This window comes from Molossus molossus, unplaced genomic scaffold (assembly GCF_014108415.1).
Source record: "Molossus molossus isolate mMolMol1 unplaced genomic scaffold, mMolMol1.p scaffold_m16_p_4, whole genome shotgun sequence".
NCBI lineage: Eukaryota > Metazoa > Chordata > Mammalia > Chiroptera > Molossidae > Molossus > Molossus molossus.
In genome coordinates, this window is record NW_023425377.1 from 51,182,912 (window position 1) to 51,202,648 (window position 19,737).

At 43.4% G+C, this 19,737-nt stretch overlaps 1 protein-coding gene and 1 pseudogene across 1 annotated transcript; one reads left to right on the plus strand and one right to left on the minus strand.

The window, feature by feature from the left end:
- Window positions 1-11,553, minus strand: part of LOC118615707 — a 42,438-nt pseudogene extending 30,885 nt beyond the window's left edge.
- CBY3 (chibby family member 3) lies at window positions 9,888-11,680 on the plus strand. The gene is made up of 2 exons (XM_036240857.1): window positions 9,888-9,901; window positions 11,038-11,680. Exons 1-2 carry the CDS (start codon window positions 9,888-9,890, stop codon window positions 11,678-11,680), a joined length of 657 nt encoding a protein of 218 aa, XP_036096750.1.
- The last annotated feature ends 8,057 nt before the right edge of the window (window positions 11,681-19,737 follow it).

Below are 19,737 nucleotides of genomic sequence, written 5' to 3' on the forward strand. Positions count from 1 at the left end.
GCCTCCCGCACAGCCCAACCAGGGCCGGGGACAAACTGCAAGGGAGGTAGGTACCCTTAGCGGGAACCAAACCCGGGTCTCTCTGGACTGCAGGTCGACGCTCTAACCACTGAGCCAAACTGGCCAGGGCTTCAGCTTCTTTTTTTTTATCCTCACTTGAGGACATTTTTGCATTTATTTTCAGATAGAGTGGAAGGGAGAGAAGGGGGAAGAGAGAGAATCATCGATGTGAGAGAGACACATTGACTGGCTGCCACCCACACTGGGGTACGAATACAAACTGCAATCATGGCACGTGCCCTTAGCAGGAACTGAACCCGGGACTCTCTGATCCATAGGCTGACACTCTTAACCACTGAGCCAAACCGGCCAGAGCTACTTTCAGCTTTTTTTTTTTTTTTATCCTCATCTGAGGACATTTTTCCATTTTTTTGTACAGTTAGGGTGGGAGGGAGAGAGAGGAAGAGAGAGAGAGAGAGAGAGAAACATCGATGTGAAAGGGACACATCGAGTGGCTGCCACCCGCACGACCAACCAGGGCCGGGGACAAACTGCAACCGAGGCACATGCCCTTAGTGGGAACTGAACCCGGGTCTCTCTGGACTGCAGGCCGACGCTCTAACCGCTGACCCAAACCGGCCAGGGCGCTTGCAGCTTTTTAAGTTGATTGCTTACTGAGTCTGAACAGAATCTTTGTTGGGTAAATGAAGAGACTTAACTCTCTTTAGCTCCTAAAGAGAAAGACACTTGTGCCCTGGCCGGTTTTGCTCAGCGGTTAGAGCGTCCACCTGCGGTCCGGAGAGACCCGGGTTCGGTTCCCGCTAAGGGCATGTACCTTGGTTGCACTTTGTCCCCGGCCCTGGTTGGTCGTGCGGGTGGCAGCCACTCGATGTGTCCCTTTCACGTCGATGTTTCCCCCTCTCTCTTCCTCTCTCTCCCTCCCACTCTGTCTGTACAAGAAAAATGGGAAAATGTCCTCGGATGAGGATTAAAAAAAAAAGAGAGAGAAAAACACTTGCTTCCCCAACCCATATAGTCAATGCGGTAATGACAGCTGTTTAGATCTTCAAGTCTGGAGTGGTGGAGTGGTGGGGTGGGTGCCAGTAGTCATCCACTGTGGTAATGCAGCTGATCCCAGAGAAGCTGGTGGGACCCCCAGGGAGAAGGGCATGGGGCTCTGGAATGGATTCACCCTGAGAAGGGCCAAAAGAGAGGCCCATGCCTTGGAAGGCATCATGGTTCTGGGGGCATCTGGGAAGATTTTCTGGCCCTTGCTTGGGTATTTTTAGGTGACTGAGAATTTTTGTGGTGTTGCCTCAAGAAAAGTTTCTTCTAGGGCATGAAGCAATCCTATAAGGAGATCCACTGCACTGGCTCATCTGGAAATGTGCATGTAAGGCTGGTTTTCCCTAGAAGTTTGTTCAAACTCCACAGGTCTCAAAATTAACCTGGAAAATTGTGCCTCCCAGGTCAACAAGCCCCACATGAGTCAGCCTTCCTCCTATTAATACTAAGATAGCCAAGATGAGGACCCTTCAATACTTCTAAATTAATTTTTCCATGCACAATTAGAAAAATCTGGCTATAAAACTAGGCAGAATGAATGGGGAAAAATACTATTAGAGATTGTCTCAGAACTTAAAAAGGCCTCCCCTAAACTGAAATGAAACTATGTAAAAGCGTTTAAATAAATGGATCAACCTATGATGTCATTTAGATGTCAACCTAATTCTTGGAGATACTGGGAATGGCTGTCCTTTATTTTTTCAATTTTTATTAATTTATTTTTGTTACAGATGTTTCTCCTTCTCCCCCCAACCCAGACACCCTCCTCCCCATCCCACACAGCTGTCTGTCCTTATTTTTTTTATTTTTATTTTTTTTATCCTCACCCGAGGACATTTTTCCATTTTTTGTTCAGGTAGAGTGGGAGGGAGAGAGAGGAAGAGAGAGAGAGAGAAACATCGATGTGAAAGGAACACATCGAGTGGCTGCCACCCGCACGACCGACCAGGGCCGGGGACAAACTGCAACCGAGGTACGTGCCCGTAGCGGGAACCGAACCCGGGTCTCTCTGGACCGCAGGCCGACGCTCTAACCGCTGAGCCAAACCGGCCAGGGCTGTCCTTATTTTTAAAGGGACAAAAACATTTGGAATTTGACTTGTCAAGGACAGATATAAATTGTAAAAGGTCTCTAAAACAAAATTTGGATTCAACTGTTTTCTTTTTGTGTCTGTTTGTATGAGTCCATATATGTATGTTGTAAATGTGAAATAACTTTCTACTTCAGGAAGGTATTGTTAAAATTAATTTGAAGGCAAGAGCTTGTAAGAATTGGGTATTCTAAAATTCTCTGAAATATAGAAATTAACTCAAATGCTTTTCAAGTTCAAGTGATCTGAGATTAATCATTAGTAAATAAAAGCTAACTTAAGTTTGTTGAAGTAAAATAGACGTATCTTTATTTTACCCGGGCTTTACAAAAATAAATCCATGTTAATAATTGACTTTTATGTTTGTAAAAATATTTTTTAAATGTTTTTATTGATTTTTTTAGAGAGAGAGGGAGAGATAGAAACATGGATGTGAGAAATAGCAGTTGGCTGCCTTTTGCATGCCCCCTACTGGGAATTGAGCCTGCAACCCAGGTATGTGCCCTGATGGGGAATTGAACCAGGACCTCTCAGTCTATGGAATGATGCTCAATTCACTAAGCCATACCAGCCCAGCTATGTTTGTAAAAAATATTTCTAAATGTTATAAGATGTTCAAGCTAAAGAATACTAATTGATTATTTCTTAGTTTTTACCAGACATTGAGGTTTGAAAGGTTAAAAATCTCAATATATGTAAGAAAATGTCTATGGTATATTGTACAGGTAAACAATGGTTGTAAATTAAATAGTTGGGGCTATAGGCAACCCAAGATGGCCATTTGGTTCTTCTTTACTGCCTGGCTCCCTGTTTTTTTGGTTTTTGCATTTCTTAAAGTATCACAGTTCATTTAATCTGGAGTTAGATGGAGAAATTTATAAGCTGACATTATTGAAAGGCAACATCTTATATTATTGCCAAGGTTTGATAGAGTTACTTCAAGAAAATACCAAGTTGGTAACTGCTTCCTTACATGGCGAGCTTCCAGGAGACAAATACTTTAAAGGTCACTGACTGCCACCTGAAGACTTTGTTTACTGGAAAGGACATCAAATAAAAGTTACTTTCCACCTTATTAGAAGGGACCTTATTAGACTCCTAACTGCAAACGGACATCTACTCCTGTCTATGGTCATCAATGGCTCCTCTGGGATGAGAAGCCACTGACATCAGAGGTAGACAGCTATCCCAAGACATCAACAAGGCCTGTATATCTAGGGATTGATGTTGAACTCAGAATCCATTTTGTTTGATTGTCTTGACCTGTCTGCTAATGATATTAGTCATAATAGTTATAATTGTTCTTTGTGTTTTTCTATATAGTTCAACTATAATGATTACTGAACATGTATAAGATAACTGTTAACACTCTTTTTTGGCTTATGTAAATGTTAATCTAGATGCCAAATACAGAAAAATGAGACAGAAGGCAAAACTCATCATGATAGTTCATAGGACAGAAATGATCCAGGGTGGTTTTCTTTGCAAGGAAGGCCATAAGACCTGACTGCCTTCCATTTATCTGCCTTTCCCATTTTGGGAGCTGGTTTGAAGGTTCTAGCAGGGGAGCGCACCTACTCGTATACCCTTGACCAAAGACTGGTCCTCTTCTCTGGGGGGAAGGTCGTCCTCTTCAACCGAGCGCGCAGCTTCGGGAGGGACGAACATGGATCTGTTGAGGAAGGAGGGGGATACCCGCCTCGCCAGCCAGATCAGCCGAATCAACCCTAGCGATCAATGGGGTGACAGATGTCGCAGCCAGATCGCCCTCACATCTGCCTTTCCCATTTTGGAAAAAATAAAATTTTTTTTATTGCATTTATTGGGGTGACATTGGTTAATAAAATTATATAGGTTTCAGGTGTACAATTCTATAATACATCATCTCCATATTGTATTGTGTGTTCACCACCCCAACCATTTTGGAAAAAATTTGACAACTCAGATCCCATGGTTATGATATGTGCCATCCCTAATGGTCAACAAGTTAATGTTGATACCAAGACTTCCCAGAAGAAAGCCTTCCTAGCACCGTGAGACCACACTATCCAACCAAAAGTGAGAAATGTGGATAAAAAAGGGGTTCTATGGAAAGTAACCTCACAGGGTGATCTGATCATAAATTCCTACCTGGGTACATCATGGTGGGTAGTCACACCAAGAGATATAACTTTTTAGTAAAAGGCTTATCTTTGTTTTCAGCAAGCCTTGTCCATTGTTACTGTACATCTAGATTAACACAACTTTGAAATGCCTCTTTTCAGACCCCTCCTTCTAAAATGTTACCACCCTTTCAGACCCCTTCTTCCAAAGATACTTACCCTCAAGAGAGCACATAATCTTGTTAACTACCCCAAAATTCAATCTTTACCTTGCTTTCTCCCACCACGATCTAATCTTCCTTACTTTCCCACCTTAATTTCAAATACATAATAAAAAATCTATAGCCTGGCCAGTGTGGCTCAGTGGTTAAGTGTCAAACCACGCACTGAGAGGTTGTCGATTGGATTCCCAGTCAGGACAGATGCATGGGTTGTGGGCCAAATCCCCAGTGGAGGGAATGCAGGAGGTGGCCGATGGATGTTCTTTCTCATTGATGTTTCTATCTCTCTCTCCCTCTCCCTTCTTCTCTCTCTAAAATCAATAAAGAAAAAAATAGCCCTGGCCAATTTGGTTATAGAGTTAGCCTGCAGACCAGAGACCCGGGTTTGCTTCCCACTAAGGACACCTTCCTCTGTTGCAGTTTGTCCCAGGCCCTGGTTGGGATTGTGTGGGTGGCAACCAGTTGATGTGTCTCTCTCACATCAATGTTTCTCTCTCTCTCTTCCTCCCTCTCTCCCTCCTGCTGTATCTGAAGATAATGCAAAGAGTGTCCTTGGGTGAGGATTAAAAAAAAAAAAAAAGACTTCTGGTCAAGATGGCAGTGTAGGTAAACACATTCTCACCTTCTTCCACAACCACATCAAAATTACAACTAGACTACAGAACAATCTTCCTTCAGAACCGCCTGAAATCAAGCTGAATGGCAGTCCCACGACTACAAAATTAAAGAAGCAGCCACATCAAGACTGGTAGGAGGGGCAGAGGTGCAGGCTGGCCCCACACCCATGTGTGGCAGATAAAAATCAGGATACCTTGGCTGTGAAGGTCCTCCCTGAGGAGCGAGGGGTCCCTGTCCCACACCAGGCACCCAGCTCAGGATTCCAGTGCCAGGAAGAGAAGTCCCCATAACACTTGGCTGTAAAAACCAACAAGAACTGAGGCTGAGGGATGCTGAGGCTGCTGGAGCCCCAAGCAGCTCCTCTTACAGGCCCACCCCCCGCCCCCCCGCACATGGGTGTACTTTGACCTGTAGCCTCTAGCCTCCAGCGTTGGAGAGGCAGCTTAAAAGTCACCAGTCATATGAGGAAAAACTTAGTTGTTTGGCATCGGGGCGAGGACTGGAGAAGCAGCTTTCTCCTGGACAAACTTGCTGATAAAAGCCCTTGTTATTTTGGTGAGCCCTTCCCCTACAGGGCAGGAAGAAAGCTGCCATATCTGGGACTCCAGCAACCTGGCTCATACTGTTTGCCCCACCCTGGTGATTCCCTGAGGCCCTATCCCAGCCAACGTTCAAGCCCACCCAAGCTGTTTCCAGTGGCTTTACCATAGGATTGGCCTGTTTTGGCTCCTGCTTTGGATTTTCCTAAATTCTCTCAAACAAGCAGCATCTGTCCACAGCGAGCCCCATACCTCTTGCTAAGTGGCTCCAGGCCCGGCATTAGAAGCAGCCAGCCTTATTCACAGCTTGGCTTTGCCTGGGCACCTCCAAGGTCAGCACAAGAAGTAGCCATTGGCAGACTGCTTTGTAGTTTATGCTGGGTGATCCTGGGAAAAACACAGGCAGTGGCTGACCTTGCTCCAGAGCCAGCACACCCAGTGGACAGCTTTAGACCACATCAAAGCACCCCCCCCCCCACCTCCACAAATGACACACTCAAGGAATGGACTCAGGGGATACCAGAGCACTGCTGAAGTAAGTCTTGCTCTGTGTGGTGGGCCCCTGCACAACTGATCATCCAAGGTAGTCAGAGGTTGGTGGTCAGTGGGCACAGCCAGTCCTTGTAGCTGATCAGCCTGAGTAAAACCATCTCATTGATATACCAAGAGCAATCAAGACTCAATTACAACAGAAGGGTATACACTCCACACAAGGAGTGTACCCTGAGGGCCCTGCTGGGTGATCAGGGAGGTTGTGCCACTAGACCCTACAGGACACCTACTACAATAGGCCACTGTATAAAGCCTAGGAGACATAGCAACTCTACCTAATACATAGAAACAAACACAGGGAGGCAGCCAAAATGAGGAGACAAAGAAGTATGTTCCAAATGAAAGAACAGAACAAAACTCCAGGTAAAGAACTAAATAAAATGGAGATAAACAACGTAACAGATGCAGAGTTCAAAACAATGCTTATGAAGACGCTCAGTGAACTTAGTAAGGCCCTCAAGAGCATAATAAAGAACCAGCCAGAAATGAAGGGTGTGGTAACTGAAATAAAGAATAATTTACAGGGAAAAAAAAATAATTTACAGGGACTCAATAGTAGAGTAGGTGAAGCCAAGAAGCAAATTATCAATTTGGACTATAAGGAAGCAAAAAACACCCTACCAGAACAGCAAAAAGAATCCCTCAAAATGAGGATAGTATAAGGGGCCTGTGGGACAACTTTAAGTGTACCAACATTCGTATCATGGGAGTGCCAGAAGGAGAAGAGAGAGAGCAAAAAATTGAAAACCTATTTGAAAAAATAATGACAGAAAACTTCCCTAATTTGCTGAAGGAAACAGACATACAAGTCCATGAAGCACAGAGTCCCAAACAAGATGAACCCAAAGAGGTCCACACCAAAACACATCATCATCAAAATGCAAAAGGTTAGCCCTGGACTGTTTGGCTCCATGGTTAGAGCATCAGCCCATGGACCAATGAGTTGCAGGTTCAATTCCTGTCAAGGGCACGTACCTTGGTTGCGGTTCATCCCCGGCCCTCATCAGGGTCATATGGGAGGTAACCAGCTGACATGTCTCTCTCACATCGATGGCTCTCTCTCTCTCTCTCCCTTCCTCCCACTCTAACCAAAGATAAATGGAAAAATATTTTTCGGTGAGGATTAAAAAAACAAAAACAAAATGCAAAAGGTTAAAGACAAAGAGAGAATCTTAAAAGGAGCAAGACAAAGGCAGTTAGTTACCTAAAATGGAGCTCCCATAAGGCTGTCAGCTTGTTTCTGAAAAGAAACTTTGCAGGCCAGGAGGAAGTGGCAACCAATATTTAAAGTGATGAAAAGCAAGGACTTACAACCAAGATTACTCTATCCTTCAAAGCTATCATTTAGAATCGATGGACATATCAAGAGTTTCCCAGACAAGAAAAAGCTGAAGGAGTTCATCACCAGCAAACTAGTATTATATGAAATGTTGACGGGCCTTTTTGAAGAAGATATAAAAATATGAACAATAAAATAGCAATAAATACATATATATCAACAACTGAATCTACAAACAAAATGAGCAAGCAGAACAGAAACAGACTCATAGATACAGAGAACTTTTTGTTGGTTGCCAGATGGGAGGGGAATTGGCTGAAAAAGATAAAAGGATTAGGAAGTACAAATTGATTGTTAGACTGCTGAACCTCAAAGGGAAGGTGGGGGGTAGAATGGGAAGAGAGAAACCAAAGAACTTATATGCATATATGCATAACCAATAGACAGACAACAGTGTGGAAAAAGCAGAAGGGGGGTGGAATTGGGGAGGAGGGGGTCAAGGAGGGAGAAAAGAGGACATCTGTAATACATTCAACAATAAAGATAAGTATAAAAAAAGAAAAATAAAAAGCTGCAAAACTGCTATTCTCTGGAGCATTTGAGATCCAGCTCCCTGGTATATGTCATCAATTTGGCTCAAATAAGTGCTCATAAAAATGTAAAGAAAAAAAGGAAGGCAAGCCACAGACTGGGAGAAAATATATGCAAAACATATCTGACACATATGTAGCATTAAAGAACTCCTTATACTGAATAAGACAAACAATCCAGTAAAAAAATTAATTAAATAGACAAGACTTGAACAACATCACCAGGGAGAGTAGCAAATAGCACATGAAAAGATGTCCAACATCATTAGCTGTGAGAAATGAAAAACCACAATTTAGAGGCACCCACTAAAACGACTAAAATTAAAAAGGTTTACTATACAAAGTGTTGTCAAGTATGTGGAAGAACAGAAATTCACTGGTTGTGGGGATGTAGTACAACCATTCTGGGAAAAGTTTGGTAACTTCACAGAGAGGTAAACATATGCCTACCATATGACCCAGCCATTCTACTCCTGAGTACTCATTCAAGAGAAATGAGAGCACATGGACATGTAAAGACTTATATGCAGCTGTAGTTGTAATAGCCCTCAAACTGGAAACAACACAAATTTCCATCAACAGGTGGACAGAAAAACAAATTGTGGTATTTCCGTACAGTGGAATACTACTCATCAATAAAATGAATGAACTGTTGATAAATGCAACACAAATCTCAAAATAATTATGCTGTATGAAGCTAGTGCAAAAAAAGTACAGGCTAAATTGCATGTATGTACAATTCTAGAAATTTGAATCTATAGTGATGGGAGCACAGGAAACTTCTAAAAATAATGGATAATTTTCATTATCTTGATTTTAGTGATTTTGTACATTATCAGAACATATCAAGTTGTATATTATAAATATATGTAATTTATTGTCAACTATACCTCAATAAAAGTATTCTAGGAAAAAGTTGTCCAGGAGGTTGCACAACCACCTGGCTCTGCCCAAAGGTGTGAGCTCTCCTGGAGCTGGGTCTGACCCCTGGTAAGGAGGCCTAACCCAGCGGTGTTATTTCTGCAGTTCCTTGTAGGAGTGGGATGAAGCTTATCTCCACTTGAAGTCACACGTTTGCTTCCCTTTAGCTTTTTTCCCTGCCCTGTCCTGTCCTTCTTACCTCACTCCTTCTAAGAGCACTTGTTCAATAAATCATACAACAATTCTCATCTCAAGCTCTGCTTCTAGGGAATCTGACCCATGACACCCTACATTAGCTTCATCTTTTTCACTCCCCTAGAACAAATTCCTATCTCAGGCTGTGCTGACCCCCTCCCCCTAAGAATGACAGCTTCATGAGGGAATATCTCCAACATCCCTAGAACAGCATCTCAAACACAGTAGGCACTCAATAAATGTGCTGAATAAAAACAGGGGAGAGCCCGACCTGTGTGGCTCAGTGGATTGAGCATCCTTCCATGGACTGAGAGGTCCCAGTTCAATTCCCAGTCAGGGCACATGCCCTGGTTGTATGCTTGATCTCCTGTAGGGGGTGTGCAGGAGACAGCCAATAGATGTTTCTCTCTCACATCAATGTTTCTATCCCTCTCTCCCTTCCTCTTTCTCTAAAAAATAAAAACATATTTTTAAAAAAACAAACATAAAATAAAAACAGGGGAGAGCCCAGGGTCTGTTTTATGGCTTGGCAGTCAGCACCCCTTTGTTTTGAGCTGATCTGGCCTGGAGGCATTGTGAGTCATAGCAGATGCACATCAGCTGAGTGGGTCAAAGAGGTTGTCAGGCCTGGGACAACAGCTCAGCACCTCCAACACATGATCCAGATGAGGAACAACACGCAGTGAGGATTCTCAGGGAAGGGTCCCCTGGAAAGATGCAACCTCAAGGGTGAGCCTAGTTGTACCTCTTGGGTCCTCTGCAGGCTTCCAAAGATGTGTTCCTGAGCCACATCTAGGGGATAGCACCACCCAGCTTCTACCCAGCTAAGTGTGAGGAATAAGCCTGTGTTGAATTAATGGAGGCATGACAGAGAGACCCCTACCCTGGAGTTCTTTCCCTTTTCACACTTCATGGGGAGAAGAGGATTTTAAAAGAGAGCATATAGTCCTCTTCTCACATGCAATAGAATCAGCACTTATGGGGGTTAGGGTGGGGAGGTGAGAGAGGGAAAATGGGACCCCTCTGTTATCTGGGCTTTAACTTCCTTGAAGATGTAGTCGGCTTAAAACAAAAGTCAGGTATAGTCTGCACAAGTCCTGTTATCTCAAGCCCTATGCATAGGTCCTAGTCCTTGGCACATGCCCCAGGAGTTCACTGGACTGTGAACTGTCTACCATCACACCTGGCTTCCGAGCTGGAGCAGCAGCATCTTGGGGACAGGCACAGGCTGGGACCCCCTACCCAGACCAGGGCCTGGCACTGAGTAGGTGCTAATTCGACGTTGCTAAATAACTGAATGATGAGGGCAGTTATGCTGTTGGTTATGCTAGACATTCTACCAAATATTCTGCAGATCCAGATCCACCCCTGGCTTTGTAATCCTTCAGCAGTGCCCTCCTCCCCCTGTCCAGCTCCCTCTTCTGCTATTCCTGGCTGAGGAATGGACACCAACCCCACCCCAAGTTCTTCCTTACTTCTGGAACATGCAAGCCTTGCCTGGCTCTTCACTCTGCTTAGAGGCTCTCCCCTATCCACCCCCAATCCACCTTGCAAAGTCCGGCACATCTCTGAAGTACCTGTCTCTAATTTTATTTCTTCCTTCCCGACCCATAACCCCTTCCAGCAGCCACCCAGTGCTCAGTGAGCAGGAGTCTGGTACTCCATTGGTATTTCTGTCCCTAAAGCCTGACCCAGCGTGGCCTTTGGGAAGGTGGTTTCAGGGGACTGTGCAGGGATGGCCTTCTCAGTGGCCAAACCTGTCCATCAGATCTCGCGGTTTGAGGGGGCAACCGTCATCACTGAGCATGCTGCTCACCCGGACCCTTGCTCCCTAGCAGTACCCGTGGCTCGCTTTCATCATTCAGAACACCAAGGGTCCCAAGGCAAGGGTGCAGCCCTGGTCACCACTGTTCTCGCAGCTCCATTCTGGGCACCCATACACCTGCCGGGGCCCACCTGGCCCTCAACCTGGAGGCCTTCGGGTGCCCGACCTTGGACAACGCCAGCGGCCTATGGGAGCAGCTGCGGCAGTTCTGGGCCAACCGCTTCTCGCGGCGCTTCTCGCCGCGGCGCCCGCCACTGCGCCATATCTCCTCCATGTCCACCTTCTACCTGCTGGACCACTGCACGCGCCACGCAGAGCTGGGCCTCAGCTACGGGGCGCCGCGCACGCGCCTCAGCGACGAGGCTTTCGTGTTCCGCGGCGGCCGCTGGACAGCTGAGGGCCCGCTGGGGCGGTCGAGGCCGCCCCTGCACCCGCCGACCATCTCCGGCTGGAAGGCGCAGGTGCAGCGCTTCAACAGCCAGGTGCTGCTGGAGGAGAACAACTACCTGAAGCTGCAGCAGGAGGTGCTCATGGACATGCTGACTGAGACCACCGCGCGCATGCACCTTCTGGAGAAAAAGCCGGAGGGTGAAGCCAGCTCGGCGGCCCCGGCGCGCGCCTGGCAGACAAAACAGCGCAGGCGCGAGGGCGTGGGCAGCGTCCTTACGCTCAAACCCCGGTGAGGCAATAAAATCTGTGTAGGGCATGCGCGCCTTTCTTCTAGCCTCCTAGCGTCTTTGTGGGGCTTCGCGCGTGACCTTCCTCCCGGTGCGGTGTGTGGGGACAGGTGTCTCAGCTGGTAGCCATCTCGTGAGGGGGTGATAAGGCCGTGGAGGACGAGCTTGTGTGGCCCCACGGGGACGCGGAGTGGGAGTCAGGCTTGCACCAGGCCTTGGGTGGGTGGGGGGGTGCAGGCAGTGACATTCTTGCTCCAAGGGATGCGGGGCGAAGTCAGGAAACCCTGGCGCTCAGGTTGGAGGGTGCGGGGAGGCTGTCAGAGCCAAGTGGGCTCGGGGACCTCGCGCTTGGCCCTCACGGCCTCTAGCGCGGGAGGGTTTGAGCCTGAGTCATGGGTAAGTGTATTTTACGACCAGGAAACTGTTACCCGGAAACAGCTTTCTGGAAATTTGGGCGCTGCCTCTCACCTGGCTGTTTGGTTTTGGCGAATCTCTTCTCCGTCACCTGCCTCCTTCTCCTTGGAATACAAGCACTCTCCAGGGATAATCCTGTACAGATAAGATTTGCCCAACCCACAATATTTAAAAATTTTGTGTTAGTTGCCAATATTTAAGAATTTGGAGTATTTCACCTTAAAATCCAGATTTCCTGTGTTCTCCAGAAAAAAACAGAAACGGCCCCCTGGACCTTCATTCTATCCAGCAGCAGTTGCGTTAAGCTGAATTGTGGCTGTCACCTCCTGGTCAGCTTTACTCTTTCCTTCAGTGTGTCTGATTTGGATCTCGCTCTAGAGCCATTTTAGATCAATGTTCTCTCCCAGAATATGGGGGAGTCCACTCCCCCCATACACAAGGTATTATATAAGGTGATGCGTGAAGTGTGTTGTACTTGTGAGTGATGTGGTTGTACAACAAAGGTGATGACACTGGTCCTTGCAATCTGCAACCTCTCCCCTATTTTGGCTTCCACCAGAAACTTGAGTTGGTAGAATTCTGACCCATTTTCCTAGGGCCATGTGAAACCTGTGAGAGAAGTAGGTGTCCTGCCTCAGCCTAACTTGCTTTTAGGAGTACAGTGGGGATTACTAAACCCTGTACTGTCAACTGTAGGTCAAATCAGCGCCAACAGGAGTTGCCAATTTAGTGAAGGGAGAGACTTGATTCAGTGAAAACAGCTTAATTGTGAAGCAGCACTGCTGTAGAACAGTTTGATTGTGAGACAGGGCAAGGAGGCCTAGGTGTTTCTGCTCACCTTGTGTTGCTGCCCATTGGTCCTTTATAAAGGTGGGCTCAGACGGCAGGAACACAGGCTAGGAGGCAGACTGCTCAGTGCAGCTTTTTTCATGAAATGCAGAGAGCAGAGAAGCCTCTGTTTAGCAATGACTATTAGACTATAAATTTCAGCCCAGTTAGCCACCAGAAATTCTCAGGGTCCACAGTATAAAATTGACCTTATTTATTAAATTAGTAAAACGCCACAAAACTTTATTAGACTAAGCTTAAAAAACATTTTTGAACATTGCTCTTTTGTATTTTTGTAATGTTTTTGATTTTTATTAATTTTTTAAAAATTCTCACTGGAGGATGAACTACAATGGAACCTGCAACTCATTGGTCCTCGGGCCAACGCTGCAACTGCTGAGCCAAACCAGCCAGGGCTGTTTTTATTGATTTTAGATGGAGAGGGGGAGAGAGATTGAAACATTGATGAGAGAGAAACACTGATCGGCTGCCTCCTGCATGCCCCCTACCAGGGATTGAGTGGAGCCAGGATGATATTCAACCAAACTGAGCCACACTGGCTGGGTGCTCTTGTATTTTAATAATTCTGTATATTAATATAGATTAAAGAAAAGTACTTAAAATTCTTATAATTGTGAAATGAGATGTCCTTTAAAAATAACTAAGAAAATAAAAAAATACAAAAATAATGAGAAGGGAATCAAAATGATACACCAGAAAAATATGAGGCATAAAAAAAGGCACTAATGGAGAAACTACATTAAGTAAAAGAAACCAGATACAAGGACAACATATGATTCTGTTTATAGAAAATATTCAAAATAGTCAAATCATAGAGACAGCCAATTGATGGTTACCAAGAGCTGGGGGAAGTGGGAAGAAGGGAGTGACTGATTAACACATGCAGGGTTTCTTTTTGGGTTGTACAAAAATTTTTGGAACTGTAGTAGTGGTTTTACAACATTGTAGATGTTTTGAAAGACATTGAATCATACACTTTAAAATACTTTCATGTGAATTTTACCACAAAACATGTTTTAAAGGGGGAAAGTGCTTTGCGTACGAACATGAAGTAAAAATTGTATGTGATGTGCAGAAATAGCAAAGATCATAAAGGTGATCCAAGAATGACAAGTTCAGGAACTGCTGTTTTGGCCAGTGCCAAGAGATCCCTGCTCTCTGTTAGAGGGATAATCAGGCCTAGGCGCAAAAGGTTGTCATGGTGCCTAGGGGTGGTATTTTCTGAGTATAAGTAGGGCTTGTAACTTGGTGGAGACAAATTTCAGTATTATTGGAGCAAGAAAAATTACAAGTAATTTGGTGAAAGGAATAAAGTTCTTAATAATTTCAAGTCAAAAGATGAGGAAAAAAAGGAAACATTGGTTTGGGGCTAAACATTTAATAAAACTAGAAACTTTTAGGATTTGGTTTAGTTTGTGGGTAGAAAAAATAAAACTTTGAAGACAATAAACTGAATTAGAGCCTAATATTCACACCCCCTCCCAAATCACCCTTATTTTTATCAAAGAGTCAAATTAAGACCAGTTTATTTACTGTATTAAGTCCAGTTTCAATTTGGCCTGATTATTTGCGTGAACACAAGAATAGCAATTAGTCATATAGACTCTCTTAAATCTGTGTTGCTAGAATTCACTTATTAGGAATCTCCAGACTGAGCTTTAATTTGCCTCTCAGGGCACAGAAGTCAAGCTACACAGTTGCCATTCAACTTTGCCTGCAATACCTATAGGTTTGGGTGGATCCCTCAAATTTTTGAGGTACCAAAATGTCGTGAGGCTCTTTCTTTGCCATCTTTCAGGAAAGCAACCCTTAAAGGTTCCTTACTTGGAAAGATTGCCATGAACCACTGACCAGGCAAGGTACCAGGCCATTTCTTCAAGGGCTTTTATTGGCTTTAAAGTCAATTTTTATTCCTTAAGGCGTTCCAGCGATATCCAGAGTCCTGGTATGTCTCTCTCAGATGTGACATTCCAGTTAAAGTCTTGGTTAATAAAACCAGTTGGAAGTTGGTCTTACTGACTTCATGCAAAGAAACATATTGCCATGAAAATAATAGTCATTAAGAGTTGCTAAGCCCTGGCCGATTTGGCTCAGCAGTTAGAACATCAGCCTGCAGTCCACAGAGACCCGGGTTTGGTTCCTGCTAAGGGCATGTACCTTGGCTGCAGTTTGTCCCCAGCCCTGGTTGGGCTGTGCGGGTGGCGGCCACTCGATGTGTCCCTTTCACATTGATGTTTCTCTCTCCCTCTCTCTCCCTCCTGCTCTGTCTGAATAAAAAATGGAAAAATGTCCTTGGGTGAGGATTAAAAAAAAAAAAAGAGTTGTCAAATTTGGAGGGATAAGGTAGGGAGGAAAATATAAATGTTTAAATATTGTTTATGAGGGTATTGTTTACCAAATTGCTCTAGGGAAAATACAAGTTTTCTTATATCTGACAAAAAGATTTTAAAATCAGCAATATTTTGAAGAAAGTTATATGAATAATAATTATTCTTGGTTCATTCACTCCCACATAACCAATTTTTGTTTATCCTGATTATTCGCCAGTATTCTCATGAATCCAGTTATTTTGTAGAGTTCTATTAATCTTCATCTAGTTTAAAGATATGATTTGCTTAGAAACCTGTCATTTAGAGTATGTCAGTTCTTTTCATGAACCTCTCCAAAGATATAACTAACATATTTGTAAATGCATCAGAGTAAAACAATGTCTATAAATGACAAACTTAAAAGACATAGTTATAGATCTGATTATAATGCAGTTGACAAAGAACTTTGCTTTTTTTGTAAGATATAACTCTCCAAGATATCAATTTCTTGGTAAATAATAATTACTATGAAATGACATAAAAGAACAATACAAAACCCACATTTATATTTAAGACACAATTTCAATAAATAAAGAACAAATAATATGCAAAACTTTTATGTTGTACATGGTTTATTGGAACACTGGAAATAATTTATAGATTTCCAATGTGTAGACCACAAACACCTGGAGTACCACTGCTAGACGCCCCCACAGGGAACCATCGCTTTTGGCTTGCCCATTGTCACTGACAGGATACCTGTTACCCTTGAGAGTTTTCTGTTTGAAGTTGGCTTTGAGTCTTTGTAGGCTGAAAATTTTAGAACATCCATTTTAATAAAAGTATATGCACACAAATAGAATATAGTTGTTATTATTGTAATTATTTATTTTGGTTAATCCTCACCTGAGGATATTTTCCCATTGATTTACTAGAGAGAATAGAAGGGAGGGAGAAAAAAGGGAGAGAGAAACATCAATGTGAGAGACATACATTTGTTACCTCCTGAACAACCCCAACTGGGGCCGGGGAGCAGGTGAACCTGCAACCCAGAATAAAACCTGAGACCCTTTGGTCCACGGGCCAACACTCTAACCACTGAGCCAAACTGGCCAGGGCTGTTATTGTTATTTTGTTTGTAAATAAATAAAGAACATGTAATTTCAAGTGTTTTAAATAGGTCTAACTAGCTCAAAAACTTTTATAAGGAGAGAAAAAAAAACTTTGAGGTATTCCAGGGGACCACTGGAATGACTCAATGTCATTTCTTGGTAAAAAAAAGTATTTTAAAATTTAAACTTTGGGAAGGTTGTCAAATATACTTAACTAAAAGATCATTTCATAAACTGTTTGTAAATCTAGGTAAAACGAACACAAATTTTATGGTAATAACTTTAAAAGACATAAATAAGCTCTGGTTGGTTTGGCTCAGCATTTATAGCATCGGCCGGCGGTCCATAGAGACCCGGGTTCGGTTCCCGCTAAGGGCATGTACCTCGGTTGCAGTTTGACCCCCGCACCAGTTGGGGTCCTGTGGGTGGCAACCAGTTGAAGTGTCTCTCTCACATCAATGTTTCTCTCTCTTTCCCGCTTTCTCCTTAAAAAATAAATCAATAAAAGACATAAATAAAACTTAAACTGATTTTAATCTTAAATATTTTGTTTAGACCACAGGATCCTGCTTAATCTATTTAAGTAATTTTTTTAGGCCAATAAATATTGCACCCTAGTTATGCCATCTGGAGGCAGAAAACACATCATATATAATACACAGATCACATAGAGACTATACACATACTCTGAATTACTAATTTTTGTAGAGAAGGCACAACATTTTTTAAAATTTGGTTTTGATAACTTTTAAGATGGGGGGCAGGGATCATAAATCTTTTTACCCTTTTAGAAATAACCAACTTTAGACATGTATTAAAAATTTCAAATCTATTTTCTAGCTTTTCTGTAACAAAAGGCCAAAAGTAGGTGAATTTAAGACTTGACTAGCAATTAATGTTTACCAGCTGAAATAAGTTGATTTAATCTGCTCATATGGCTTTTTTCCCCTTTCAGTAAGTATAATCTCACAGAAACTTACACTGTATTTTATTATTTTTCTAATCCTTACCCGCGAATATTTTTCCATTGATTTTTAGGTAGAGTGGAAAGGGGAGAGAGAGAAATGTCCACCCTAACCTGGGCCGGGGATCAAACTTGCAACCCAGGTATGTGCCCTTGACTGGGAATCTAACCCGTGATCCTTTAGTCCATGGGCTGACACTCCAACTGCTGAGCCAAACTGGCCAGGGCTTGTACTGAATTTTAAAAGATAGTTCAGCCTAGCTGGTGTAGCTCAGTGGATTGAGCATTGACCCATGCACCAAGAGGTCACCAGTTGGATTCCTGGTCAGGACATATGTCTGGGTTGCGGGCCTGATCCCTGGTTGGGGGCATGCAGGAGAGGTGTGCAGAAGGCAGCTAATTGATGTTTCTCTCTCACATCAATGTTTCTATCTCTCCCTTTCTCTCTAAAAAATTTAAAACATATTTAATATAAAATAAAATAAAATAGAAAAATGTCCAGAACAGATTTGATGAGCTTTGAATAGTTTCTGGAGCCATACCTCTGGCCATGTAAAGACTTCATGTGTAAAATAAGAACAGTGGTTTTTAATATTTCAGGAATTGGTTTGCCACCCAAATGTTGGCAAACAACTGACAAATTTAATCACCCAGTTTTTGAATGTTTCTTCTTCCGTCTGGTTCTATTTCTCTTCCAGGCCCTGGAGCAATTACAAAGAGATGTAGTTTACAGGTAATACATAGCATAGGGTTATTCTTGAGAGCCATAATGACTTGGGTATATGGGACCTCTGTCCATTTCCCTGGGACAGGTAAAACAGGTCTTGCTGCAAGTCTTACAAAGGTCTGGGTTGTTCCTTAAGTCCATAAAGGCTTGGATGTATGGGACTTCAGTCTTTTTGCCCTGATGACAGGAGAAGATCTAGCTGGAGAATGGTGTTATAATTAAAGCTCTTAGTCTCTTGCCAGGCCTTCTGGTTCCCCAGTTTGTATTTGGGGCCATGCTGTATTACGAAGAAGATTAATCTCTTTTTTTTAGAGTTTGGGGGTCAAATTTTGACCAGTTCTTCAGGACTCATCCTAGGGAGGAGTCCTGAGGAATGGAGGGTTGGTTTCCTATCTGTCCTAGTTTTCTCCCTATTGCCTATAGAGGGCTTGAAGGAAGGCATCCCCTGCTTTGTGCCTGGGTTTCCAGTCTCAGCTAACCTTACCATGTATCCTGCCCCCAGTTTCATCAGAGACCTTGTCCCTAAACTCACCAATGGGTTCTCCCTCCTCTCTGACCCCTTTTTGCTGGGGTTTGGGTGCACACCCTACTCTTGAGTAACAGCTTGCCAGAGCGTTTCTTGTCTTTTCCATTCTCATTCCCCAGGATGCATAAGGAGGCCCAGCAGGCAATGCCTGATGTCAGGGACAAGGATCTGACTATTTGTCCTTTCATTAATTTCTGAAATTCCCAGAAAAGGTGGCGGACCCATTGGAGATGATTAATAGTGTGCAGAAAGATTTGCCACCTTCTACCCATGGGCTTTCTTTTGTCCCATTCCATTTCAGTTTTCTATCCCTCTTGTCAAGGTGACCTGGCTCTCTATAATAAAAACAGACTTCTCTAGGAGTTTCCCAATAGACCCTATTTAGTAATTCTGTTGTTTTGCTGCCACAAACCAGTAGGTAGATTAGTTGGAATAGGTCAGAAAAGCCAGGCCATATTCTCTTAACAGTTCAATTCCTTTGCAAGCCCATCAGGGCCCCAAAGAAAGTCAGGAAAATCTTTAGGCAGATTCTTTAATTTTGTTTTAGTATAAGGAATGTATACAATTCCTATTTCCCCTCTTGCTTAAGACCAGCCTTTTTGGTTCTTCTATCCTGATGCAATTTACCTGTGCTTCTTTTAGAAGCCTCTAATTTCCAATCAAGAGAAGCTTGCGAAGCATTCAGTTTTAGTTTTAGAGCTGGCTTTTTCTGATTTGCATGCAAAAATGAATTTAGGCATCAAAAAAGCTATATTTTGACCATCTTAAGTTGATATCACTTCTAGTTAACTTTTTATTTAAGTATTTGCAAGTAAAGGCTGCCTGCTAATTGTAAGAAGTATTAATGGGGAGCTGAGGACTGGGAGTTTCCAGCCTTGGAAAAACCAGTCATCCACTTTTCCTCCTGTCCTTAGTTATCTTGACCCTTAGCCTAGGTTCTTCTTACCCCCCCTTTTTTGGGGGGGTACATGCCCCTAGCAGGAATTGAACCTGGGACTCTGGTCTGCAGGCCAACGCTCCAACTGCTGAGCCAAACTGGCCAGGGCTCAACCCTTAATCTTTAGCTCCATCTCAAGGATTTCCAAACACTCAGAGAAAGTCAGCCTGAATTTAACTCCAGACACAAAGGAAGGAAGGGAAAAGGAAGAAAAGAACATCCTTC